The sequence below is a fragment of the Xylocopa sonorina genome, chromosome 1 (assembly GCF_050948175.1).
Source record: "Xylocopa sonorina isolate GNS202 chromosome 1, iyXylSono1_principal, whole genome shotgun sequence".
Classification (NCBI taxonomy): domain Eukaryota; kingdom Metazoa; phylum Arthropoda; class Insecta; order Hymenoptera; family Apidae; genus Xylocopa; species Xylocopa sonorina.
The window spans coordinates 19180687-19208681 of NC_135193.1; the positions used below are offsets into that span (position 1 = coordinate 19180687).

General features: G+C 46.3%; 3 protein-coding genes across 5 annotated transcripts; 2 read left to right on the forward strand and 1 right to left on the reverse strand.

Moving 5' to 3' along the window:
* The first annotated feature begins 921 nt into the window (after positions 1 to 921).
* On the forward strand, positions 922 to 4389 carry Fu (STKc_STK36 domain-containing protein fused). Its single transcript, XM_076901323.1, has 10 exons — positions 922 to 997; positions 1095 to 1224; positions 1341 to 1454; positions 1524 to 1669; positions 1729 to 1908; positions 1995 to 2139; positions 2219 to 2415; positions 2518 to 3725; positions 3831 to 4015; positions 4246 to 4389. Exons 2-10 carry the CDS (start codon positions 1114 to 1116, stop codon positions 4312 to 4314), a joined length of 2355 nt encoding a protein of 784 aa, XP_076757438.1. The 5' UTR covers positions 922 to 997; positions 1095 to 1113; the 3' UTR covers positions 4315 to 4389.
* Positions 4370 to 22189, reverse strand: LOC143427322 (cytochrome P450 18a1-like). 3 transcript variants are annotated; one of them, XM_076901365.1, is made up of 9 exons: positions 21807 to 22189; positions 21112 to 21233; positions 20506 to 20935; positions 20135 to 20399; positions 19670 to 19803; positions 5326 to 5505; positions 4946 to 5248; positions 4736 to 4869; positions 4370 to 4646 (listed from the first exon to the last, which is right to left on the reverse strand). In XM_076901365.1, the coding sequence occupies exons 1-9, from the start codon at positions 22177 to 22179 to the stop codon at positions 4476 to 4478; spliced, it is 2112 nt and encodes a 703-aa protein (XP_076757480.1). In that variant the 5' UTR covers positions 22180 to 22189; the 3' UTR covers positions 4370 to 4475. The 3 variants fall into 3 exon arrangements, with proteins under 3 accessions (XP_076757480.1, XP_076757495.1, XP_076757488.1); XM_076901380.1 differs by lacking the exon at positions 21112 to 21233 and having other exon boundaries at positions 21807 to 21940; XM_076901373.1 differs by lacking the exons at positions 4370 to 4646; positions 4736 to 4869; positions 4946 to 5248; positions 5326 to 5505 and having other exon boundaries at positions 19297 to 19803.
* On the forward strand, positions 14062 to 17092 carry Phtm (cytochrome P450 enzyme phantom). Its single transcript, XM_076910061.1, has 7 exons — positions 14062 to 14383; positions 15389 to 15537; positions 15654 to 15856; positions 15992 to 16304; positions 16372 to 16527; positions 16611 to 16785; positions 16878 to 17092. The coding sequence occupies exons 1-7, from the start codon at positions 14062 to 14064 to the stop codon at positions 17057 to 17059; spliced, it is 1500 nt and encodes a 499-aa protein (XP_076766176.1). The 3' UTR covers positions 17060 to 17092.
* Positions 22190 to 27995: the final 5806 nt, after the last annotated feature.

Genomic DNA, 27995 nt, shown 5'->3' on the forward strand with positions numbered 1-27995 from the left:
GTACGACGAATCTACGATCAATGACATTTGTTATTATTAAGAGAGAACGAAGATTCTCGACGCATCACACGTCGTTATCAATTCTCAGAAAAGCTTACCTTACGCGTTATTCGAAGCGACAAATTTTAACAACACTGGTTTAGCGTCTTTGTATATACTTGAACGTGGTCACGTGGCTCGTTCGTCTTCTACACACACGTGTATGCATACGTGCGAGTTAAACAAAAACACATACATTGATACAATGTAGAAATACAGAAATATCCAGGGAAAACGGAATCTGTGTTCATGAGAGCTTACAAATATTAATTACCATTACAATCAATTGTTGCACTGTTATTTTAGTACTCGTAGCCATCCTCCAGATTATGAAAAAGATACGAAAATCTTTGTATGAAACTATGCGCGTTAAAGTTCCAGCGGCGTGGTGCTTGCGCATGCGCACATAGAAAGCTGCGCACGAGACTACGCGGGAAAGTGAGCATTGTCACTTTCACAGTTTCGACTCTGGCGTGTTGGTGGAACGTAGTTTTATTTGGAGCAGCTTCTATTAATTTTATCTACGAGCACTGTTGAATAAAATACTGAATCCATGGTCGATCAACACTGTAATTTGCGAACACAACCGATAACCCAGTAGTGAATAACTGCTTACGCCATCTCTTCGACTACTGCTAAAAGTAAGTCTCAAACAGTTTGTATACTTTTTAAACGGTTGACGTCATCGTCTTCCGATAATTTACTTCACTGTCGGTAATAACCTGCGACCAGTTGGAGCATTCTCTGGAGAAATGGCGCCACTAGTAATAAAATTAGTACATCGTTTGATTGTAGTGGTGATTAATCCGTGTAGCTTTAGTATACGCTAGTGCAATTCGAGTGTACATGTATTGGTAGCGTCTTGCGCCTAGCTATAGCACGTATTTATGTAGGACTCGCCGTATCCAGTGGACCAGTACACGTTACCAAACAAGTGCCTTATAATTATCGTATCCAAGTATGTATCGTGTATTATATTATGTATTGTACAGTAATATTTTATTTTAAGAAGCTGAAACTCTATATTCTTCTTCTATCTGTATTACTTACCCTAGTATATAAATTCGATAAGCTATGGAGAAGTACGAGGTCTTAAGACAAGTGGGCGAAGGATCTTTTGGACAAGTGTACAAAGCAAAGAAACGATCCGACGGTGAAATGGTCGCTTTCAAAGTCATCCGTAAGGTAAACAGAAACAAGCAGTCGCGATCGACTTTTATTGGTGATTCTTAGCGTGATTCGATAGTTGATTTTATACTTGTCAACGCCGATAAATATCAATAACCGACACGATCGTGTAGCGTGGTAGGTCGTTGAAGGAGTTGAAGAGCTTGCGTCAAGAGTGTGAGATTCAACGTCATCTTCATCATCCCAATATAGTACAAATGCTCGATTCGTTTGAAACAGAAAACGAGGTACTAATATAGCGCTAACGGATAGTACCCATAGCATTCCCCATTGCATAACACTACTCTCTTCCTTAGATAGTTGTTGTGACCGAGTATGCGGACAAGGAACTGTACGAAATATTAGGTAAAGCGGGTCGTTTGTCTGAACAAAGGGCACAAGTAATAGCTTGCGATCTAGTGTCTGCACTCTACTACTTGCACTCCAACAGAGTATTGCACAGGTTCGATATGATCACCTCTTACAGCGTTTCACAATACTAATGTAGCGTTTCTGCTCTAGGGATCTTAAGCCACAAAATGTACTTCTCGAAAGCAACGGAGTGGCTAAGTTATGCGATTTTGGATTTGCTCGCAGTATGAGTACAGGAACGCACGTGTTAACTTCTATAAAGGGGACGCCATTGTACATGGCTCCAGAGCTTATAGAAGAACGACCTTACGATCATAATGCAGATTTGTGGTGTGTTAAATTTGTAAGCGACCGAGCTCTAAAGTATTTAGTAGAAAGTTTAGCATACATAGGCACATAAAGTGCTTTGTTTCCAGGTCTCTTGGTTGTATCGTGTATGAACTAGTTGTAGGTTCTCCACCGTTTCAAACAACCTCTATACTACACTTAGTCAGATTAATCAGATTCGAGGCGATTAAGTGGCCGGATTACATTTCTGAAACTTGTAAAAACTTCTTACAGGTTATTGCGCAGTACACTTATTAACTTTGAAAGCGGCTTATATTTAAAATTAAATTGTGAATAATAATTTTATTAATAGGGGTTACTACAGAAGGATCCCTCGCAAAGGCTAACCTGGCCGGCGCTTTTAGATCATCCTTTCGTTCAGAATAGAATCGTAATAATCGGTGAAACTGGGCCCACACCGTTCACCAGGCCTTTATCCGCGAGTCAAGCCAGAGAGAAACAGCTGCAGTTGCAAAATTTGGCGGTGCAACCTAACGATCATCAGTCCAAGTATATTATATCTACATATGTAAAAAATTTCGTACTGAATGTAAAACGTTTTTGTACGGTAATTAAAACTTCAGCGAGTAAGACAATTTCGTAAATACGTAGATTTCTAGAGAAGGCTATAAAGAAGGTACAAGAGCACGAGAGAACAGTCGAGGAGCGCAGACAGAAAACGTTCACGTCGCATCCTCGGTATCCAATGCTGCACGGATACTGCCAACACGAAATGAACCACTGTTACAATTTACGACACAGCGAACCCACTGGAACGGATTCTAGCACAAGTGTTGATGTACTATTAGGGAATCTTAGTTTAAGAGCATCCTTGAGAAGTGATTTACTTTCAGTAGATCACGCACTGTGCAGAAGCGACTGTCCAAATCAAGCCGATTTGGCGTTCGAACGGACGCTGCACACCAAGATATCGAATCTGAATGACCAGAACTCAAAGCAGCATCAAGAAACAGAGGGAACAGAAAGGAACAACGATCTAAAAACTAAGAACGATAATAAGCGGAGTTCCGTGGAACGGGGCATATCTCGAGAAAACGATACAGTTAATTCTGAAAGGGACCATCGAAATGTCGAATGCACGTACGATCAGAAATTATGCTCCCGAAAAGACGACTCGACAAGTGGTACTACTCTATCGTATAATAACAGAATACCCGATTGGAATCCGAAGGCTATCGATCGGCCGATTGAAAACGAAGAGTGGGTAGTGTTTTTACAACGATCCATGGAAGAGATCATGGAAGGCGAGATTGGATCGTTGCTTCAACAAAATTGCGTGTCGGTGTTTGTATCGCCGTTAAGGAATCCAGCGGCCGGTTGTAGAGTTGTTGAGTACGTTGCTTGCCTTTTGTCTTTACCGTTCGTTGTATCGGTGACAAAAGACTCCCTTGAGAAAATCACGCGAGTATACCTGGACGTTAGAGTAGTACCGAATCTCGTTTACTCTTTGAAACTTTTCATGTCTGAGCGTTCAGAATCCGACACGAACAAAAAGTCTGAACCGACATGCGCGAACGTTAAATCAGCCTCTGCGCTATCCGCGGACGAATTACAAACTCTGGAATATACGATGCTTATACTTTGCAGATTAGTTTACAGTGGACAACAGTTCCTTACTCAATTCTGCGACGCCATTTATATCGTGAACGGAGTGTCGTTATTGCAGGAATTATTAAATTTGGAAAAGAGGAAAGCGCGTATAGTTGCAGATCTTGTTGCAATTTTAAACAATATATTGCGTTCCCAGCCAGAAAATGCCCATCTCGTGGAAAAAGTCGTGTTACATTCGAATTTATCGGGTAAGTTTAAGGAACACTCGGAACACTTGCCTCGATATATTCTTCATCACCAGTAGACATCGTACTTACCCTATCATACCAATGTAATACCTTTTTTATACGAAGGAAATTCGATAGACCAGCTTGGTAAACTACTGACGCATCGACAAGCGGTACTTAGAGCGAGAACTTGTCACTTAATTAGGCTATTGGGCAGATTTTCTTGTAGAGCTTTACAACAAATTTGGTGTAAGTCTCTCAAGAATTTGGTAGAGAATTTAACCGTCGACGACGATCAGACTGTGAGGCTTGTAAGTAATTCAATTTATAGTCGCCCAGTTAAAGCGTGTATGTATATAGGTATTGTCTTTCGTCGATATTGTCTGCAGTTTGTTGAATATAACTTATATTATCTTCTACTTGAGCGAAAAACAAAGGATCGTGTATATAGCATATCCTCGCGTATTTGAAGATGATGCTTATCTATGCACACGCCTTTACGTAGACTAAATTCGGGCGTAAATATCAGGTATACTTTCAGGCCGCCGAGGATGCAGTCAGCGAATTGAAGGAATTGATGTACTACAACCAACGAAACCCTGTTACTTGATACACTTTTTTATTCACCCATTTTAAATTGTCTTCTCTTTTGTACCCAACAACAACGACCGCAACGAACGAATGTGAAAATTATTTTTCTCTACTAAATTAAAGAGCACAGACATGAACCAAACCGCACTACAGCTCAAATGAATCCCACGAATGTCGATCTTACGATAAATTAAATATCCACTCGATGGATACATCCGATGAATCGTTGTCGTCCGTAGTTGCCGTTTCGTTTGCTTGTCGATCGCCGCATTCGTTTTTGTACATCTCTTGCAATTTTAGCATATCCTTTCCACTGAGTCCTTTTCGTTGGCCAAGTTTCACCTTTTCTTTCTGCACAATGCGAACATCATACGAATAGACAAGAAAGAGAAGAGTGCACGAGAAAGAAGCAATAATTTTATAAATCGCTGGTTACTTACTTTCGGTGTAATTGTTGGTTCGCCGTTCTTTGAAAACGCGTGAGAACTGTAATGCATTACGCTCGTGTAATCGTAACCGATTCCATAGTCAGTGACGGTGTTGTTGTCGTACTTATTAAAATTATGCTCTTTGCCTGTATACATTTAAACATCACCCGTAGTAACATGATTGTCATTCGATTCTTCAGAACGATCAAAACGGCAAGTTACCTGGCTTCACGTTTTCCCAGTTTATCGTGACCCATTCGTCACGATCCGCAGCGCTTTGTTGATGATAAAAGCCTAACGCGTGCATCAGCTCGTGAACGATTACACCGTGATGCACGCAGCCAGGGTTCTGCAAGTTCACCACTTGACCACGATTGTGTCTACCAACCAAGGACCAACATCCAGAGCTTTTGCCTTCTATAGTAATGTAATCGGTGTCGGTTTTCCGATAGGGTCGGAAACGTATGCACGTATTCATATGGTACTCCTTTATAGCACCCTCGATTAACTCGATATCATCTTCGTCTACGCATGTGTATGTATAACGATAACCGTATTATTACTACTTGTTACGATAACTGGTAATTAACGAAATCAATTACCGAAATCCTCTTCCTTTATATAATAGGGCACGATTCCGCCTGGCCAACGGAACATGGTATTCAACAGTCCATTTTTTATACCATCTTCCTCCGTGTTGAGCATGATATCTCCTTCGTACAGACCGCTAAACTCCCAAACGTTCTGTATCTCCGTCTCCGTCCATGATTTTATACGATTGGCTGTTAAGGGCAAACAGGAAACGAAATGTACAAGTAAGAAATTTAAACGATCCCTCGATTACAACCACGTGTCGTACCAATAGTTTCGTGTGCGTGTCTATCGTTGAAGGTGCCTTGAAACTTCGGCACCGGTGGGACAATTTTCCGCTTGGAACTGTGATGAGTCGGTTTTGAATTGGCACCGATTACCATCGTTACGGCGAGCAATACCACAATCGCTATTTTACCATTCCTCGAGCGACGCATCTTTACGCAATAAGTATAACAAGCTCGATCGTCGTGTTCTTCTCGAGGCGAGCGACGAAAGTACAATGTATTACAAAACGTAGGGAGCAACAGGTATTTTTATACGTAGACGAAGGTGTGCATAGATATACGCACATACCGATATGTATTCAACCCTCGTGCACGGGTATTCTATTATCGCCACGTTAAGTATCTACTTTTTAAAGCTTGGTCGTGACTAGCACGATACGCACGATCGCTTCCGTTCTCTATGAATCGAGGGGATCCTGGATTAATCAGATAACTAATTTTTTTTATCAGCTAAATCGGTTGCGCAACGGTAATAATGAAAGTTTACGCCGAAATTCCATGTGCTACCATTCCATTCCGCTTTAATTGGCACTCTTCCGGGACAGTATATCAATGCAAATTTATGACAGACGATAACGAGATCGTAGAAAGAATACCAATTCCGTGGTTCGTTATCTTACTTTCGTTACTTTCGTGTATCATTACGTGTTATCTTCCCGTCGCGAGTAGCCATTTTCTTTTAAAGGAAGATTAACATCTTTAACCAAAGGGTACGTACTCGACGACCCGATTTCTACAATTCTCGAATAAGAAACGACATAAAAGCGAAGCAAAGAGCATGGTTTATGTCTTTCGAAATTAAACGTGCAATTGATACACGTTTTGTTATCTTTTTTAAACATACGCAGGCAAAACTGAAACGAAAGAAGACAGCTTCAAAAGCTGGAACAAAGTACGGAAATTTCAACTCCTCGATACAGTTGTAAACATGCGTATATACATGTGTAATACTCTAAATAGCAATGGTACTTATTATTGAGAATGTATTTAAGTATATGTAGGCCACAATGATTCGGTAGTTGGCAGCGTAATTCAGTACATGGATATGTCATCTCGGAATCGTTTCGGGCCTTTCCCTCCTGCTCTCGTGCTCTCTTGCTACATCCTTGTTCGATGATCTCTCGATCAGCTTCGTTACTGTTGCTAAAGCCTCTTCTATGTAGATATATCGTGCATATGAATTCGGTGAAAGAAAAGGACTTGGCGTTGTTGTGCTCTAATCGTTAAATACTTGAGCAGAAAAATAGTGGTAGCCATTTCTCGGTTCTGTCGTGATCCAAGTCCCTAGAGATTGTTATTAAAGAAATAATCGTGCTAAAATTTGTTAGGGCACGTTCCTTCGACGGTTGTCCATCGAGTGATGAAGTCGAACGTTCGTGTTTCTAATCGAAAGAGTATTTCCCGTATTTAATGGTTCGCGGCGATCGATCATTTTCGTGTTTTCATGTGCCAGGAAAGTCCATGGAAAAAAGAATGATAGGAATGTCACGTGTCGGCGACAATCACTGGCGAACTTGTAATCACACTTGAAAATCTTCTCAAAGAGCGATCGAAGCAAGGTCAATGACCAGCCTGTTCCAGATTCGAGTAGGAGCTCCACGTAGCCTAAATTCTAACCGGATTTCTTGGAACCGCAAGCGAGCAGAATGGTTCTTTTGCGTTTATCACGTCGAGTACACGTTTCACGAGTACGACGCCTAACGATCAAATTGTCATAGCAGTTCTTCTTTCTATCCTTATTATCGTTCGCCGCGAATCTCTCGTCACCACGCCGCGCCAAGTCCTCTAACGCCCTACGGGTATTTGCGTTCGCCATGTCGTGCAAAAATTATTCTCATCCTTTGCATTATACTTTGCGACGTCCGCATACGCGTACACATATGTACGTGTATCGATAATATATAACTTTCACGTTGAAAATACCCGTAACGTTGTACACGTTTGCGTTCAGACGCTAAATAAGATTGTTTGAATTAGGAAAAGGGATTGGGTTAAGGAGTGAACGGTTCACGGTGAGGGCGATTATCTATAACTGATTTTTCGTGTTTTATCCGTGAACCTGTAAAGGGAACAGTAGCCCGCTACCCGGTCTAACGATTCAGTTTCACGTTTAGAATGGATTATCGATGACAAATCGATCGGTAGCGCGCGAGAAGAAACGCGAGCAAGCATCGAAGGCGCAGCGAAAAAAAAAATCATTCCCCGATCTCTCGAATGGATCCTCGAGAGATACACCGCGTCGGTTCTTCATGAACCACTGACCCACTGGGACTGGTTGGAAATATCGACGGGATCGTCCTGTCAGTAACGTATTTCGGTAGTGCGTATGTACACCGACCAAAAAAAGAAGAAAAAAAAACCATACTCTTTCGCGGTTCACTGACCTCGTCCAGCCTCTTCGCGTTCTATCTTCTTCTTTTTCTCTATATCCTTGTCTTTCCCACCACCGCCGTGTCGACCATATTTTTTTCTTTTTCTTTCTGCCTTTCCCCCCCGTTATCCTCACCTGTATCTCGCCGTTTGTCACGTGTCGTTGCAAATTCTACGCGAACAGCCCGAGCGATCGAACGGCAAAAGAAAAGACACCGCGCGAATCAGCTGAATAGTAATCTTCGCTGATTATGAATATAAGATCGACGATAAGAGAAAGAAAAAAAGTTGATGCATGCTGGCTGGTACGTGTAAGCACGTGGCCACTGAGCCGTTATCTAGCGGACCTCGCGCAACGATGTCCTCTGCTTTCTGAACCATAAATTCCATTCTATGCTCATAGTACGTATTCGTTCCATTTGCCTTCTCTCCGCGACCGTTTCTCGTTTTCGTTTCCTTCTCCATCCGGAAGCTCCCCTCGCCTCTCCGCTCACTTCCGCACCTTCGTTCCTCCGATATATCCACCGTACCCTTACCTCTTCCTCTCGTTCCTTTTCCACGTTCGATTTTTCCCTATCATCGTCGATCGATCTATTTACTTTTAGTCCTGAGGTGCGTTTTCGCGAGCTCGAAGGGCTCTCGTAAGGACCTCTCGTACGAAGGAAACGTTCCTCATCCGCCCTCCTCTTTCTCCCATATCATCGTCACCTCTCCGATCCCGCCAGCCCCACCGTAACCATACTCGATTCCTCCCCACCTTCTCTCAACGCGATACCCGTTCAAGCTAACAAGTATTTCCGAGCTCTCGACTCGGTCATACACCTGTGAGAGTGAAAGTGTCCTCCATCCCCACTTAAAGGAGTTTCGTATCGCATAGCGATGCTTACGAACTCCATCTCTGATACTATAAGCGACACCGCTACCGCTATTATCGCCGTCATCGCCCATTGCTACCGCTATCATCATCGTAGTCGATTTACGTACATGCACGCTCTTATCGCACGATAATCATCACGCCCCAATAATTACCACCATTCACGCATTTTCAATACTACGTTTACTCGATGTCGTTAACCAGTCCCTTTCCATTCCAATTAAAGAGAGGCAGACGGGGTCTACGGGCTCTTTATATGTGTTCTGCGAGAAAAATTCTATGAGATGTGCTACGTCTCGATAAAAACACTTATTTGGGGTAGGCGATTTTTTATCGTGTAGGAGACGTGTAAAATACATGGATGTACGTATCGATGATCTACTCGACGTCGTGCTAATTAATCAAACACAGTTTATATCGTGAAAGAGATTGATGTTAGCCGAAAATAACGCTTTGTATCGAGTAGGTCAAGGACTCGGATAAGCATCGATGCTCTCATCAAGGAACTGAACATTGTCTTTGTGAAAGTATCAGAAGAAAGGGTTAAGGAGAGACAAAAACGAAAGAGGAGTAAGCGTGATACGTGTAAAGCAGAGTGGAAGGTTTAAAGGGAACTAAGGAGAAAGTAAGACCGCAAACACACGTTTAAAAGGCTTAAAAATGACAACGTTAGGATGTGTTAAATTTCGAAAAGTTTGCCCCACAATTTCGACGTTTGTTCGCCGTACCTTTTCTTTTTTCTTTTTTTTCTTCTATCAACCGTCACCGATCGAGGCGACACGAGACAGTTTTACGGTGCATAGAGTTCACCAGTAGGCTCGCGATCGAACCGAAGCAATAAACCCAGAAACGCGAACCGCGGGGCCAATACACCCACCTTCTTTTATGGGGCAACGAACTCTGTACTTTCGTACCGTATCATGACCGTAGTGTAACACTCTCGCATAAACGTTTATTCGCCTGTTAACTTGGCGGATTCGAACGATCACGAGAATTAATTCCCAGGTTCGATCGAGCAACCGATTTTTCTTTTTTTTTTTCATCGCGTTAATTACCCGCGACGCGCACGCACAAGTCGACAGATTAATCGTCTCTCAACATCGTCGATCTACGTACTTAGCTTTTTTCCACTTTCGAAATTTCATTTTCTCCCGATGGTGGCCGATCGTGTCGACGTGAGTCCTCGTACGTTGACTCGTGGCTTCAAAGTTCGAGTTCTGCCCGACGAATTCGTTTAACCTTCCACCAGCGGCCCCGGTGCGTTTTTACGTAATAAGACCAAGCAGAAAAATGTTATTTTAATTACCGCCTCTCGCCGAGAATATCTCGTTTGGTTCGTCGCCCCGTCCTGCATCAGACGGCGAACGGTAAAGTGACATACCTGCCAAGTACGAAAGTCGTGAAAATAGCGTATTAACGAAATTAGCATAAGAGGAGAAAGTCGCGGTCGTCGGCCGCACGAGCACGTTCGGTTCAACTGCCGAATCTGCGAATTCTCGTGCGAACGGGCTCTCACAACAGAAAGATCGAGGTACGGGCGACAAGGAGCAAGTGATCATGCATTCAAAGAGAGGCGCGCACGGACACGCGTCCCACCTATGTGCCACGGCTTACACAGACGCTCGCGATGCGAGAGAAAGGAAGAGAGAAAAAGAGAGATTTCTTATGAATAAGTCCCATAGCGCATTTTTTCTCTTTCTTTCCCGTTCTCTTTCCCTTCCATCCGTCTTTCTCTCTCCCTCGCTCTCTTTCTCTCTCTCTCTCCCTCTTTCGTTTTGAAACGGACATCAATTTTCGATATCGTTGAAATCGGCCATTACATTTGATTTGTCGCATTCTTGCGCCCGATTAAATATACAGCGCGAAATGTCGAGCGGGTAAAGTGCGAGCCGTGTCGAATTTACCGATCACAACGCGCCACTCAAGATGGTCAACCAGTTGGCAGCGTGTAAAGAAAAAAAAACGAGAAGAAATTTGAAAGATATTTAATTGCAAAGCTGCCGGGAGATCCGAGACCGTCGCGCGATGATGCGTCTCGCACGCACATAAATATATCTGAGAAATTTATCGAGGAGAAACGATGATCTCCCGCGAGCAAAGAAAGGGACCCTAACCTTGATAACTGGATCCAGCCAATGACCCCAGCCGATCATTACCCCCGTTCTACCTGCTTACCGCAAGAATTAGAGGAAACAGGTAGATAGGCTGGTATATACCTAGGCTCCAATCTGGGCGTCCTGCCTCCGCCATTAACCGCCTTCTAAAAATGCCTATTGCGATCCCACGATATCCACCTGAAAAAAAAAAGAAATAGAAGTCCTCATTTTCCGTTTATCAATATCCTCCATCTGAAGCGGCTATCAAAAATACGTATACATAATAAACGCGAGCCAAGGGAAGGAGGCGAGAAACGGAACGGTCGTCGCACCTATGTAAGAAACGAATTGGCGAACTGCTCGAGGAGCGGTGCTCGACACGACGATATTGGGAAGCGCGAGTGGTGAAAAGAGCGTCGGTGGAGTCGTCGAGAGAGGGGAAAAGGCATCGACGAAGAAAAGTTGCATCGTTTGTCCGTGAGGTTCGACCATCGCCATAGAGTTCATTATACCCTTGAAAGAGAACTGACAAAAAGCTACCGTCACCAGCCACCCGGCCCGTTCGTGTTTTGCTAACCGGCGCGCGGCGGTCCTTGGAGAAAAATTCGTTTCATCGAACTCGAAGCAGTCGTCCTTAAGTTGAACGAAAAATAATTGAATTATGTCGAGGCATTGTGCCTGGCTCTGCTGTCGCGTGCATAAATTCTGCGCGGAAAGTGCTGGAACGCGGCCCGTTCGCCTCTCGTCGATAAAGGGTCGCGATTCTCCCGCGGCTTTTCGAGGAAAAACGATGCGACCAAACAAAATGGCGGAGGCGGTCGACGAAAGCTGCCGCGTTTTTTCTCCTCTTTTTCACGTCGAAAGAAAGCTCCCGCTCGCCGCTGTATCATCCACGTTATCCGCAGAAAAAGGAACGAGATAAACGTAACGAGTCAGCAAAGTTGCAAATGCCAAGACCGCATGTACCATGTATATGTATATATATATACATACTCGCGGATTCAACGCGCTACGAATGACCTTTCTCGGTCATTGCACGTCCCAGGGGATACAACGGAGGCATGTAGTATGTACACATGTATATACACGTATATACGTACATATCTATGTACAGATTACGTTCCACCGTATTCATCAGTTCTCGTCAACGGTCCATGGAGAACACCTGGAGAGATTGTGGACAAAATTAACCTAGACTCACAACACACATCGACACGACATATTTATAATTGAGTGAAAACAGATTTTTTTTAGATAGCCCTCCGAATATTCGGGATTTGGCTTCTGCTTTCGCTTTCACCTTTTCCACCATCTCGGTTGCGATCACATCCACAGTTTAGTTACAGTATTCTGTAACCGTGCGAAGTGTCGGGTGTCCTCGAGTCCTCTTAAAATGGCTCGCCTTTGCCACATTTTCTTTATTCTCGAATAGAATCGTTCTCAAGGATCGGTACGTTGCGCCTCCTTTTAACGTTTCTCCCTCTACTTCTCTCACTCCTGTTCATCGTCACCACTCAACTCCCACATCTTTTCTTTCACTCGGTACTTTTCCTTCGAATTCGTCTCGTTATCTTCTCAGAGAGGCTTGTAACCCGGCTCGACCATCGCGGCGTGCAACCTGTAAAGCTTTCACGATTTTTATTCGGACAGTTTGCTTTCGAGCATCGCAACGGGGTACCGCAAAAAACGAGTCGAACGCGAGCTCGCGTCGGATTGGCAGGTAATGTTACTCTTACGCAATTTCTGCTGATCACAGAAAGAAAAAAGGAGCAACGCTAGCGATCGTCGCGATGATGTTGCCACAAACGGTGACGGCATCGGCGACGGAAAATCGACGCCGTGGGAGACGCGAGGGGGAGAACGAAAAGAAATAAAGAGTATCCACGATGATATTTCATTCGACGATACTTGCACGTCAGTTTTGATCTAAGAACCCATCTCTGTAAGCGTACACGAGACGTCTTACGCGTTGAATTTCTTGCATCGAGGCTCTCGTTTTCGAGGAAATTGTGCTTAACACGAGTCGCAGTCGAGGAGTCGAACTGTCGCTCGGTTGTACCTCGATTCACACCCTGTATAATTGAAATCGTATCGCGAAACGGGGATCGCGTCTCACTCGTCTCAGGTGTACAGTACGATCCGTTGTTTTCTGGCTGGTTCTCTCTCGCAGACTTGGAGTTAGGTGAAAAATTCGTTGGCTCGGCGTGGAAGGTCGATGGAGGCTCTCGAAACGGACGTAAACGTATCGAAAGATAAAATCAAGTCGAGGAAGTTCGGGCAGGTACGCAGAGTTGTAAGGTACAACGGACGAGGAAGGAGCGACGAGCGCAGGTATCCACTGCGTCAGCGACTTGTGTCTGGTAACTTTGGTGTAACTTCAAAACGTAGCGTCGCGCCGTCTCAATTTGAGTAGGAAATGCGTATTAGGAAACGCGGATGTTCGTCTTCGTGACATCTAACGCGAAACAGAATACGTGAAATCGGAAACTGAGAGAAAAAGAGACACTCGAGGGAATTAATTTCAGTCGTGTCGGTTCTGTCGATTATGCGTATGTACGTAGTCGGTGTGTCGCAACTGTGAGCAAGTCGATCGACGATTCGATAGTCGAAAATTCAAATTTCTTCTGCCTTTACTTCGCCAGAGCTTGCCTGGACAGAGGACGACCGTGATAACGATCGCGTCGCGCAAGAGGATGCTCGAATTCTTCGACGTTCTACGGACTGCTCGATAGTCGTGTGCTCGTTGTCGTTCAGTTCGGACCACATTTTTCCACTCATTATTTAATATTCTCTCAATTTACTCATCTTACTCTAGTTCTACCAACAAAAAGAACATTTACTACAGTAAGTTCTCGCATCAAGTCCACGAGTCATCCCTCCAACTTTATCGTAATAAACAGGAAAACGGTTCAAGGAAATCTGTGTCATCCTCTACAGCTCTCTCAATTTCCTCCATGACTCAGTCTCCTTTTATTATTTCAATTAATAACACATCAATGTATCCCTTGTTACAGGTGAAACGCGCCTCGATCGCCAGCCATTTTCCTCCAGGCTCTGCTACGAGGAACGCAAGTGGGAAAACACGTCGAACATAATCGCGGTGAATCAACAGCGATTACGATGAGCTCGATCTACGCGATTCTCCTTTTGTTCTTCTTGGTCCTCCTGTACGTGTACCGCAGAAATCGAAAAATGTGGCGCCTGCCGCCTGGTCCTTGGCAACTTCCGATCGTTGGCTACCTTCCGTGGATCGACGCAGAGAAACCGCACGAGACTCTGACTAAATTAACCAGAACCTACGGTCCTGTATGCGGGATTCGCATGGGCTCTGTCTACACCGTTCTATTGTCGGACCCGAAAATAATAAGGCAAACATTCGCGAAGGATGCGTGCGCTGGCAGAGCGCCTCTGTACCTTACACATGGGATTATGCAAGGATACGGTAAGATCGTTTCGCGTATTCGCATTCGATCGTTATCTCCATTATCTGCTTGTTCTTTTTCACGTGTTTCGTTGTTAAGTAAAAACGTAAGTTTGTCGTGCAACTGCGGCTGTTTTCTGATGTGGTGCGACATGTATGCGCATATCATTTAGCACGTCTACTTGTCGCAGTGTATATAGAAACGCTTGGCGCATTATCTTCTGCTGTTCATCGATATTCGTTTGTTCCTTCGAATACTTTGGGGTACAGTAGTAGGTTTGTATCTAGGGGGGAATATCTTTCATCGACAACGAAGGACTCTCGCTTTCGTTGTGAGTTCGATTTCCTTGAAGAAAATTTCCCCGATCTTCCCCGATACTTGTGGGCTGCATCGACGAAAAATTACAGTTAACTCGGCAAGGACGTTCTGATGGCCTTTCTGGCTTACACAGAGTCTGGCGGACAGACGGAGTGAAAGAGAGAGAGAGAGAGAGAAGGAAAGGAGGGATGGATGGTAAAAGTCAGGGTACAAAGAAGGCAAAGGTGGGACAAATTTGCATTCGAGACCAATTTAAAGCTTAGTAGATACACTCACTTTTAAGGACTCGTCAATAACGTCATTAATAAAAATAACGTTTTTAATAGATTCGCGACGAGGATTGTTAAAATATTTATACCTATGTGGTACCCACGAAAAGTTCCACGATGTTGATCCACCCGTATCCTGGTAGATTAATTTATTATATTCCGTGAGCCTCCAAAAATTTGTATTGCAAATTCGCTGTTTGCAATCTACTCGATTAACTAAAAGGCTGACCCGGTTGGAGAGCGAGTGCAATAACAGAGTATTATTTATTCATTCGATGATCATCCTTCGGGGAGTTCAACGACTGCGCCTACTTACGGAACAACTACTGCAGTCCCCTCTCGTTTCTCGCTAGTATCCCCTGCAACGTGTGCCGGTATCGTTATCGTTACTGCGATCGAGAGACCGATCCGAAATGCCTGTTTCCTTGTTTTGCGCAGGTCTGGTTTGCGCGGAGGGTGAACGATGGAAGGACCAGAGAAAATTCGTCAGCAATTGCTTGCGGAACTTTGGAATGGTAAAGCACGAAGGGCCGAGGCGAGAGAAAATGGAGAAGAGAATATTGGACGCGGTCGACGAATGCGTATCGGTATAACGCGACAGCTGATTATCGTAATATTATCGATATCCGTAAAACGTATATTTAAGTCTGCAGGTATTCGCGATTCGAAGCATCCGCACGATCATTCTTTCGTCTGTGTACAGATGCTGAGAATGCGCGCGGCGAATGAACCGATTAACCCACTGGACACGCTCCATCACTGCATGGGCAATCTTATTAATAGCATTGTGTTTGGAAAAATGTACAACGAGGACGAACAGGTTTGGCAATGGCTGAGGCATCTGCAGGAAGAGGGAGTGAAGTACGTAGGCGTTGCTGGGACGATCAACTTTTTACCCTTCCTCAGGTACATAGACCCTGCTCCTCGCGAGTACTCGGTGTACCCCGAATTGCTCGCAACCCGCGCGTCTCCGATCGATTCCGTTCGGAGCTGTTCGAAATCTCGAACGGGACATTTATAAAATTGAAACCTGCCCGTCAGATTTTTGCCACGTTTCGGCCGTACGATACGGTACATCGTCGATGGAAAGGAGAAAACGCATCGAGTGTACCGCGGTATACTCAGCGAGCACCGCGCGCGGATCGAGGGGACGTCGGGGAACGGAAATACGATCGAAAGCTTTTTAGCGGCGTTCGACGAAGAAATGAGAAAAACATCGACCACGGAGTCTGGACATTTCACGGAACCTCAACTTTATCATTTATTGGCGGATCTGTTCGGCGCTGGGACCGATACCACTTTGACGACTCTTCGTTGGTTCCTCCTGTTCATGGCTGCCTACCCTACGGAGCAAGTACGTATATACAGGTACACTTTATTGCGTGTACCAGAGGAACATCGTTCTGGACGATCATTTGCAGGAAAAAGTGCAATTGGAATTGGATCGATGCTCGAAAGACGGGGACCAAGTAACGTTGAACGACAGAGTCGTTGCGCCGCGTCTCGAAGCCGCTGTGGCCGAAGTGCAAAGACTTAGAAGCGTTACGCCCCTGGGCATTCCTCATGGAACGTTAGAGGTACGTCTCTCGCACGGTACACAGAACGAAACGAACGAAAAAATCGAACGTTAAACGGTGGACCGTTAATATCGTTTGTTTAGGATACGAAAATAGGTGATTACGACGTGCCACGCGGTACCATGATCGTTCCTGTGCAATGGGCCGTTCATACCGATCCTCTTCACTGGGAAGATCCTCTCGAATTTCGACCCGATAGATTCTTAGCCGAGGATGGGAGTTTCTTCAAACCTGAATCGTTCCTCCCGTTTCTAACTGGTAATTATTGTACATTACTCGTCTATTTTCTCGCGATCTTTTTCAATCTGGTTCGCTCGAATCGACGAACCTTTTTTTCTGTTCGTTCAAAGGGAAACGCGTCTGCGTTGGAGAAGAATTGGCCAGGATGATACTGTTCCTGTTCGCTGGGAACATACTACGCGCGTTCGTCGTGTCGGTGCCACCGGACGAAGTCGTCGATCTCGAAGGCGAGTGCGGCATCACGCTCGTCCCGAAGCCGCATCGTTTGGCGTTCACTCCGCGACGTCGATGATCGGTAAAGGCAACGCTCGTTTCATGTTCGAACTTCCGGCAGCAAACGAATAAACAATTTTGATACCTTACGCGGTCGAGCGATTATTCGTTTAGAAAGTTTTCGTTCCGACGAACGAGATGAACGACGACCCTTTCGTTCCTTTTCTACCTGCCCCGCCCCCTCCTCCCTCTCCTCTCGCTCTCTTAGTACTACCAGCACCCCACCCTCCACCCCCTCTCGCTTTCCTCTTCATCATCTTTCGTTTCGATTTCCATCTTCTTTGTCTTGCCTGCTAAAATATGTGTGCCCACTCGTTCGTCTTGCTTGAACTGTGTCGCTCGTCATTGCGAAGAGCCTCGTTTCCACCTGTTCCTCCTCCTCCTCGCTCTTTTGTGAGGTCTTCTTCAGAAATTTGAGGTTTGTTCGCGAATTCGGATAACATTTAATTGAATATCCTCGCGATATAACAGAGAGAGGAGACTTTCTTTTTCTTTGCTGTGCTTTTCCTTTTCTCTTTCTCACTCTCTCACCTCCCACCTCTGTGTCTCTTTCTCTTTCTGTCTTCTTCTGGCGTGATGTAGAAATGCGAACGAAACGGTGGGGAAGAAAAAGGGAAACGAGAAATGGTAAATAAATGGTGTAAACTGATAAGTAGAGATGAGAAATGTAATTTGAAACTTACAGAGAACCACGAATACAATCGTAATGTTCGTTTCCATGTACGGCAGTTTCTTTCTGTTAAATACATATATATATATATCTATATATAAAATGGCGGTCTCTTTCGCGGCGAAAGAAACCGTACGCGATGTAATTACAATTGGATCGAACGGCGAATAGCATATTTGTATGATCGTTAAGAAAAAGGGGGATAACATTAAATAACACAGATTCGCGGTCGGCGGGTGAACACAATGCGGTGTTCTTGCGATTCGAGCATGCCACATGCAAATTTCTTTCTGGTGAATACAAACGAAGCGTCGACGCGGTGATTTCTATGTTGCATAAAGCTCGCTGAACGTAAAAGGAACGAATGACACAGAAAGGTGGCGGAGCAAAGAAATGGAGATGCCGCGTCGACGGTTCGTCGGCTTTCGCCTGACACGCAACAAAAAAATCTTTGGAAATGATTTTACGATCGCGATATCACAGGGATCTCGTGGGTCCCATGTCCTAAATTCGAAATTCACAGCCTTAATCTTTGCCCGCACCCAACGGATCGAGTTCGATATCGGTCTTGAATTCTGAAACGCGCTACGTAACTACTTACACTGTGCGGTGTCGCAAGAATCTCGTTCTAACTTTCACGAAAATCACTGTTCTAGGTCAGCACAGGCTGTGCCCATCGGACGCTCGGAGCCCTACGGTCTAATCCATTCGAATCGAGTCGCGTCGAAACTTTCGAACGATAAGGGAAAGAGAGCCGCGAGGGGCAACCTTGCGCTCTCCACGACCGCAATTATACCATCGATATACCCGCTAAAATGATACACACGCGCACGTTAACGCGCGGATCCTCGATGCTTAATCCCTGCGCGCACTCGCAGCGTACTCGTTACCACGGATTTTTCTGAACTCGTTCACGCACCTCGAAATTTTTATTCTATCATTACCACTATCACTATCATCGATATTATCGTTATTACCGTTATTATCGTTACTATCGTTCTATACCGCATCTACTGCTGCCGCTGCCGTTACTATTCACCTATTAACTACCACCTACCACTACTTAATCCTAATATTATTACTAGTAATATACCTCTCGTTTTTTTTACCTTACATTTCGTTGCTATCTACAAGTCTTTTGCCTCTTATCGCGTCTGAGACTGCCTCACGACCGCGATTCTAATGACGCGAAGGATCGTCGTTAACGTATTATACTCGTGTTTGGGTGTGTAGGACAAACTTGGGATAGAAACGCGAACGCCCCAACCATGCCCTGGTCCAACCAGTAACGCGTACCGTGTGTTCGATCCAAGATAGATTTCCCTCGTGTAATACTAGTGACTAAATTCGAATAAATAAACGCGGGAGCGATTACAAGCGTCGGGAAGCGCGTCAAGCTCCCCGTGCCTGGAAAAAAGGAGAAACGAAAGAGGTGCACGAATGAGCCGCGCACTCGAGTCCAACTGAAATCTCGGGCAATCGATGCGACTGTTCAATAAAGAGCGCCGAACGGAATCTTACGTAGAAGGGGGATTACGCTTGAATAGGTTGGGACGGGACAAAGTCGGGTCGGGTTCCGGGGGGTTGAGGTCGGGTCGATCGCGTTAGGAACGACTACCGTGCTCCGTTGGTCGTTAAGGAGCGTCAGTGGGTACCGCAGACTTCAATGCGAGCCAATGTTCCGTAGAATGGCACCGGACGAGATTATATCCTTGCTGACGTTCTCGATCAGGTCCAGATTACGCGGCATTAAGCAAACGTCAAAGGGATCAGGCGTGACGGTCACGCCGGCGTTACCGCGCAAACTCGGCAAGGACGAGCCCTGGGGCGATCGCAGCTCGAACGTGTGCATCAACGAACTGAAGAACAGGAATAACTCCATGCGCGCCAGCACATCGCCCAGGCACATACGTCTGCCGACACCGAAAGGCATAAAGTATTCCGGTTTCTGGACTTTACCTTCGGCCGAGAGAAACCGACTCGGTCGAAACACCTCGGGCTCCTCCCAAAGTTCTGGATCCATATGCACCGCGTGCAGCAACGGCACCACTTGCGATCCAGCTGGTATCGTGTAACCGTCCAGCATCACGTCTCTGAAACATTTTCGTCACCACCGTTTAGTCCCGCGTCTCGTCCTCGCCTTCCTTCCGCTACTCCCCCCTCCCCGTTTCGCCCTTTGCTTTTTCACCGATCGACGAAAGGAATATACACCGTTTTAGGGATGCCTTGAAAACTCTGACTCTGAGACAGGGGGGCTCGTTCACTTTTACTTTCACTTTTATCGCCGCGCCGGGTCCGCGCTCGGACCATTTAACCCTTGCCTTCGACGATCGAAACTTGCCATCGAGCATTGATTCTGTTTTTCTTTTTTTTTCTTTTTTCATTTGGAACTAATAGAGAAAGATGTTAGAAATGTATAACTACCGAGTTGTCGCGTGGGTGGTCCCTAAAGGGACTATGCTCGACCTTCGAAGGACCTCGAGTATAGTCGCCTCTGTAATCGGAAGAAATGGTAGATCCTCGAGCCCGGGCATCCGCGATTTGCCCACCACCTGATCCAATTCTTCCTGCACTGCAGTCGCCGCTTCCGGATGATGCAGCATCAGGATTATCGCCCACTCCAACGTGGTCTTCACCGTTTCCATCCCAGCGGAGAACAAGTCGCCAAGGATCTGTTGCATTTGACGATCTGCGCGAGTGGTACCAGGCAAAATACGATAATCAGAATGAAGAACCAGCTACGAACGGATGCGCAACGTGCAAAGGAGAATAGAGACACGGTGACGATCGCTTACCATGATTTTTCCCTTGGAAAAGCATAGTCGCACGACCTTCCCCCTTCGCTTTCTCGATCTCGAGCAAATACGCGTCGACAAGGTCTCGGACGGTGCTCTCGTTGAACGTCGCTCGATGCTGATCGACTGCCTCTTGAAAGAAGTCGGCCATTTCTGCACGATTCTCCGATATTTTATTGCGAACTTTTTGCAGGCATGGCAGATAACGCATCACGGGGATGAAATTGACAGCAGCCATACTGCCGAACAGTTTGAAACCCTCCTCGATCAGGTCCATGAATCGTTTGAATCTAGTGTCACCGTGTTGGAAACGCACTCCCATTATGATCGAGCAGATCACGTTGCTGATCGACATTCCAAGGGAGGCCGATACGTCGGTCGGTGTACCTCGTTTCGTCGCCAGTCCGCAGAGAAACGTCTTTACTTCGCGCTAGAACCAAATATACACGGTGTCGTTTCAATTTTTCTCCGTGTTCGTTCTCGACGAGCGGTAGCGGGACCGCGACAACGAAGCGAACAGTTCGTCCAAGGGTTTTTGACACAAGAATACGGGAGAGGGGAAAAATTTAGAGAAAAGAAAATCGCCAATTGTGCACAGGCGCTCACCATGATTCTCGATTCCATAATTTTCTTCCCACCGCCCATATAGGTCATGCCGAAGCTTCTGAGTTTATCGTGAAGAAATTTTCTTTGGTCTTTCCACATAGCACCTTCGGTGTTGATAATACCTACGAGAGAAAAACTCTTCAACTTCAAAAGTCAATGAAACTGACCGGTTTGTAGAACGGGACCGTTTGGAGTGAGAAAAAAAAAAGATAAAAAAAATAAATAAAAAAGAAATCAAGAATTTTAGCCCACGTTTACGAAGTAAAACTTACATTACAAAGTACAAGCTACACGAGTTTTTCTATGAAAAATCACGGAATCGAAAGAATCGGTGATGCAGAGTGATTCATCGAGGTAGCGGAGCGAATGAATGAATAGAACGTGTTAATTCGAGGAACGAGGAAATCGTTGAATTAAAAAAAAGGAACAACGTGAAAGGGAGAAAGACAGAAATAGCTTCGATATTTCGAAGCGTATCGATAAGATTGAACGTGTAGTGTATGCAAGGGAACGAGGAAAAATGATAAAAAAAAAAAAAGACAGTGAGATACAGAGGCGAGAGAGAAGAATGAAGAAGCAATAATCTTGTGGGAAAGCATAAAAGTAACGAAAAATGTGAATCGAGGAGGCAAAAATCGAAATAGAGTCGGTCATCGGAAAGCGAGTGTGACAGGCATCACGTGGTACACACTTACCATATCCGCCGAGGATGTTGATGAACTCGGTATGCGGCCTGCCAGTAAACTCTTCCCGGCGAAACGTGTCGCGAATCGTACGATGATCGCTAAGAACAACCACCAGTTGCGTTCCTAGCCGAGCACTGAACATTGGACCATACTTTTTCGCGAGCTCCCCGTACTGGAGGTGTACGTCGCCCTTCAGAAATGGCAAATAACCAAACACGGGTACACCCCACGGCCCTGGAGGCAGAGACCGCACATACCTAAGCCATTGCAAGCACCTTGCCACCAACAACACACCTAGGAACACGAGAAACGTGTAAAGGACTTCGATTCTTGTGCCACCCATCGCTTGCCAAGCCCAATGTGTCACGTGTTCCACTAACATCGCGCGATATTCGATTAGAATCGGGTATACAATGTCGGTTTATATGGTATGCCTTCGCGTCTTCTTTCTCTAAACGTCTACGATGTTTCTCATCTACTTCTCGAAATTAATCGCGACGTCTCATCTATCTCGTTCGCCTCTTCGCTTTCTCTCTTCTCTCGATCTTATCTTTCCTTCGCCTCCGTAATTTTTAATTTCTCTTTCTCTCTCTCTTTTGTACTTTTGTCGTACAACCCTTGCCCGGCGTCTAATCTTACGCACGACCCTTCGTTGTTATCACCGTGCGTTTCTTCCTTCCTCCCCTTCCCTACTACCACCTTTTTTGCGTTAGATCTTCGTCCGTCTCCTCTGTTGCTTTCACCCGCTTCCTTGCGGCCCACCCTTTCTGTCTCTCTCTCTCTTTTCCTTTCGCTTTCTATACGCTTCCCTTCTTTCTCTTCTTTCGCCACGGTACGTACGCGGCGTCTCACGGCGTGAAACACGTTCAAGAGTCGGCTGGTTCGTTTCGTGTCAACACGAACACAGTTTTCCTACTCGAAACGGATGCTTCCGAAATTCGCGGCTTTAAGTATCAAATCTGACCAGGCTGGTGGGGCATAATCTGGAGGGGAATATACGTGGACGGAGTGGGGAGCGAGAGGGTGCGAGTGTCTATGTGCGTGCTCGTTTCTCCGCCACGAACAATGAGGAAAGGGACAACGATCGAAGGCGATGGTCGTCGAACAGTCTCGGGGGTGTTACTTCTTTTTTTTTCACGTGTTACGATAACGCGTTCGAGAGACGAAAAGAGGGAAAATAGTGCGGAACCAGGTATCGAAAGGATGATACTCGAGTGGCGCGAAGGGGAACCAAATGGGACAGGTACCAGCAACAGGTGGTGAACGATGAGCGGGGTGGAGGACGTTCGCCAATGCTTACGTACCCAGAAGAAGAATCGTGACTGGATCGTTGGACGAGGCAAGAAATGACAGAGAATGAAAAGCGAAAGAACGAGAAACAGAAAGAGAGAGAAGGGTTTCAACCAATTACTCAACGAGCTGATCGAATACTATATTAGGATATTAGACAAGTACATTGATCGTCCAATAATACTGGTGTCTGGCAAAAAACGTTGGAGGCGGGGCGGGTAAGAGAAAGGGTGAAACGAAAAGAGAACGAAAGGGAAGGTAAAGGGGATCCGGATGACAAGGGTGGAGAGAAGGAAAGAGTAGAGGATAGAAAAAAAAGTCGGTCACAGCCGCAGCCGAATTCACCGGCGCTCGCTCCTTCGTGAAACGTGCGAGCCACGGGAAGATTAAGTGTATACTAACATATAACTTCTTGTCCTTGCCCGTCTTATATAGTGACTCATCGAGTACCGGCCCCCCAGCGGCTCTAAATGGCCCCCCGGATGCCTCCCAATTGCCCCCGGCAGTCCCTGAATATGGTGGGGCAATGGCACAAAGAGGAGCAGAGACGAACGCAAAGGAACGGAAGGAGTCAAGTGGCCGGTGGACGGTGGTCCGCTGAACGAGTTACAGTGACACGAAACTCGGTGGGGGTAGAGCACGAGCCTTACGTTCAGGGTAGTGGATCGACTTCCGTCGAGGGTGCGAGGGCGTACTCCTTGTTCCTCGGTCTCGTTGGTCGGAGACCACGAGGTCTCCGTGTCCCGCCACCGTAGGTGGGGGGATTCGGGCCCCCTGCAGGGATTCGATTCGAAACCGTCACCCTATGGTGGGGATCGCTATCGCCAAACCCAACGGTGCCTCTCCGTTTTACTCGCAAAGGAACCGCTTTGGGTCAGCTATTCTTGCGCTCGTTGCTTCATCGGCTCTCTTCCTTCTCTTCCTCTCTTTTGTCCGGGCACACGGATTTTCGAGGGAACGAGGGTGCAAGCGATTCCCAGTCAGAACCAATTACGACAACAGGGCGAGCAGGTTGAAACGGAGGCGTTAGAATGGGACACGATTCCGTTTCCCTCCCGCGCGTTATTCCCATTTTGCCTGGGAAATTGTTCAGGGAAAAACCATTCGCGATACCAAGCAGACACGATTGATCGAGTTCGAACAGGAGGAACGAATGGTGGATAACAACGGTTCTTCGAAAAGTTTGCGAATCATTTCTTTTCTTAAAGAGATACGTACACGCGTGTATATTCGAAGGAGAATAAGAATGAGAAAGAGAGAGAGAGACGAATACGTGGAACGATATGGCGATAGAACAGGGTTTTTCATTCTTGACGTACACAGAAGGTCGTAATCGCGAGAAACACGCGTAAATCGAGCGGTAATACAGGTGATCGTGTATACTACAATATTGTTCCTTTCGCGTTTAAACGATTCTCATTTTTCACAGCAACGTGTACTAACAGAGAGACCTGGTCACCGGTGAGCAGTCGCGGTTCTTCGGCGGTTCGGTCGTTGACCCAGTTCGTATTCTTTCTCGATAGCCATGTCCGGTTTTCACCAGGGACGATACCAGAAATATCCCTTTTGCCGGTGAAGACGTGTACGTTCCCTCGAGTAAAATTCTCGTGAACAGGGAGAGGACGTGCTGTATCTACAGCACGTAAACACGCATCTTTTACTGTAACTCGTGCCGTGTTCGTGACGTGCGTGTCGTCTCGTCTCGTCCCGTCTCTTCTTGTCAAACGAACGATAAGAACTTAACCCCTTCCAGCCGTCCGTCACCGTTTGCCTCTCTGTTACAGAATATCCGTAATCGATTTATCGCTATTAATCGTAAAGTTCAAGGTTTAGGTTTCGTTGGAAACAGCAACGATAACTTATTTGCCTATAGTTTTGTTGCTCCTTTTCTTTCAGCAGCGGCTCGAGACAACAGAACTCGCGCGTAAACTGTAAAGCGGTACGAAAAATACGCGCGCGCTTGTAGCCACGGCTCGAATTTTATCGAATCGAACGAGAGTATGTCGGCCAGTCGTAATTAATCGTAAATATTTTTTGTGCCAGAAAAATTCGATTACCAGCGAAACTCGATGCAACGAACATTTCCTCAATGATGAAACAGTAAAACGCGCGATCGGAATAATTATCGCGTTGGAAAGTACTATGAATTCGCCTAACTTAACGCGTCGCTTTTATAATTAACCGTGGATAGTATAGTAACACGATTAGCAACAGGTTTCAGGATTTTTCTTCCTACTACGAGCGACTTTTAGAATGAGCGTTGATCATGCGAATCGGCTCGCGAATGCTCACTCGATTACGATGCGATTTAACGAAGATCCGCCCCGCTGCTCGCTCGCTCGCTCGCTCGTAAAACGTGGAAATATCCGAATTCGTGCATCCGCGCGCAAAGCGACAACGAGCCAACGGGAGCAACGAACGATCGGCGTACATACTACCTACATCGAACTCCAATCGCCTCGAGGCGAGACGATAACGATTCGCCGATTAATTACAACTGGCCAGTAACAGATACTGCTTCTCCGAAGCCGAAAAACGGTTCAATCAACCTTAACCGGGGATGATACGTCGAAGCGTTACGCGTGGCTCTAGGTAAACGCCCGACCTTCGAAAACTTCGCCATGCATTACGTGTGTTAACTGCTTATCTACGTACGCGTGTGCCTCTACTGCCTATGTATACCGTATCACCGTTTATTTCCTCATATGACCAGTTTATTGCGTACACCTTAGCGCGTACGCGTTAACATTATATACCGCGTTTCTTTTTTTTTTTCTTTTCTTTTTCTTTTTTTTTTTTCAAACGCGTTCGAGTTTTTCCTCGTTCCTGTTAAAGAACGGAACGACGGCGATTTTTCGATCGCTGCGGGCGCGCGTTTCAGGGCCTTCGTCTCTTTCTCTTTCCAAGAACGAGGTTGTTTTACTTTCTATTTGCACAGTGTGCTGTCTCGGCGAAACAATGAAACAGTAAAAGGGACCGAAAAAAACGTGCCGCGTCTATAGACGCGAGATAGGCCCCCCCTCGTCGTCCCGTCGATGTCCCGTGGCCCGTTTCTCGCGTACCCCGACCCGATAAATACCGTAATTGTTGGTACTTACGAATATCGCTCGGGTCTCATCGTGGATGGTGTCGGATCGAGCGAAACAGTGGACTTATTATCGATAGGATAACGAGGCAGGCGAATACGGGGAGAACTGGTATGCTGGCATATACTCGAGAGATACTCCTACTACCTACCATAACTGTCACGCACAGTGAGCACGCGTGCACGCAAACGTGATCGATTCTTCGAATGTGTACATACGCGGGAAACAACTTGCTCGCGTAATCAAGCCTGCAATTTCTGATTGTTTACATGCGAGGGCATTGCCCGGATGCCGTTTACCTTACGTACATTCCAGGTGTTACCACTCCCTCCGCCACCTCGCGACTCCCAACCTCCTACCGCGCTTCCAAGGTGTACGTACGCCTTGCTCACTACACGCTCTCGCGCTCTCCGCTTCTGAGCAGGCCCGCTAATGTAAGCGGTACCTAACCGCTGAACCCGCGGATACACCGCGTCCGGGGTTGGGATGTCTGAGAATTGCGTTACCGATTATGCGCGTAAATCCTGGCCATTAGACGGGACAAGACGAGCATAACTATTATTCGCCCGATGCCTCCTCTCTAACGTACACGCGTCCGTGTACCGATAATACGGCAGCTATTCATTCTGCACGTGGTCCCGTCTAATCCCCGCCGCCACTTTCCTCTACGCATCGCGCGTATGTTCCGACGTTCCAATTGGATTCCTCCTTGGTCGCGCTCACGATTTCTCTTCGCCGATCAAGCAGGACGGAACCGAGGTTACCGTCGATCAGATGCCACTCGCAGAGACGAACACACTCGCCTGTGTATTCTCGGAAGGCTGAGGGAAGGGGGCTTGGAAAATTCGCTGAGGTGTCGTCTGTAACTGGGAATTTGTCTGGACCAGCAGAACCGCGGAGAGACTCTAGGATCCAGTAGAAAAACAAGGGATACGTTTCTCACCGGGCCCGTGTAATATTACACAGCCGGTATATGTATATATGACCTAAGATAACGCGGAAACGAAGAGCAAGGGCAGCAAAGAAACCGGAAGAAATGAGGAAAGTCGAGGCGCGATCGGGATCCAACCGAACCGAATCGCGACGGTTTACGTGTTCCTCGAGCCATGCGCCGTGCGAAATTCTCTGCACGCGTGTACGTTCCGCGATTTTTCAATCGGTTAGAGGGCAGAGCGAGGCGGAAAACGAGTCGTGTCCGGGTGATTTTTAGCAATACCTACGCCCGCACAATTCACCACTGAACGGGTTTCCTTTCTAACGGCTAATAACGGGCCGTGGACTCCGGCTGGGCACGAGAAGGCGGTTTTTGACTGTCCGTTATTCCTTCTTCGAGCCAAATCCGACTCCCGAATCCTCTGAAGAAGCCCCCCGTGGGACATTCGCTCGATCCGTTAGAAACCATAGTGGAGTTTCGCTTCGTCCCGCCTCACCTCGCCTCGCCTCGCCTTGGTTCGCCTCGCCACGCCACGCCTCACCTTGTCTCGCCTTGCCGCGCGGTATGCCACGCGTCCGTATTAATTTTCGACCGACGAATGTCACTGCTACATCTGCTTCCTCGTTCTCGTCCCTCAATTTGTCCCATCGTGCCCGTTCGCCACGCGCTTTACCCCCTTTGCCGTACGCGTCGCGGCCCACGACAGCCACGCGCGTTATTTTTTCTTTTTTTTTTTTTTTTTTTACTCTTAAACGGAGAACGCGAAATTTCGAATCGCGCGAGTGGAACCGCGACACGCACGAACACACGCGTTTCGTGCCTTTAGTCGTAAATATTAAAAAGCTCCGGAGAAATACGGAACAAGCATAAAGGGTGTAAACGTAGGAG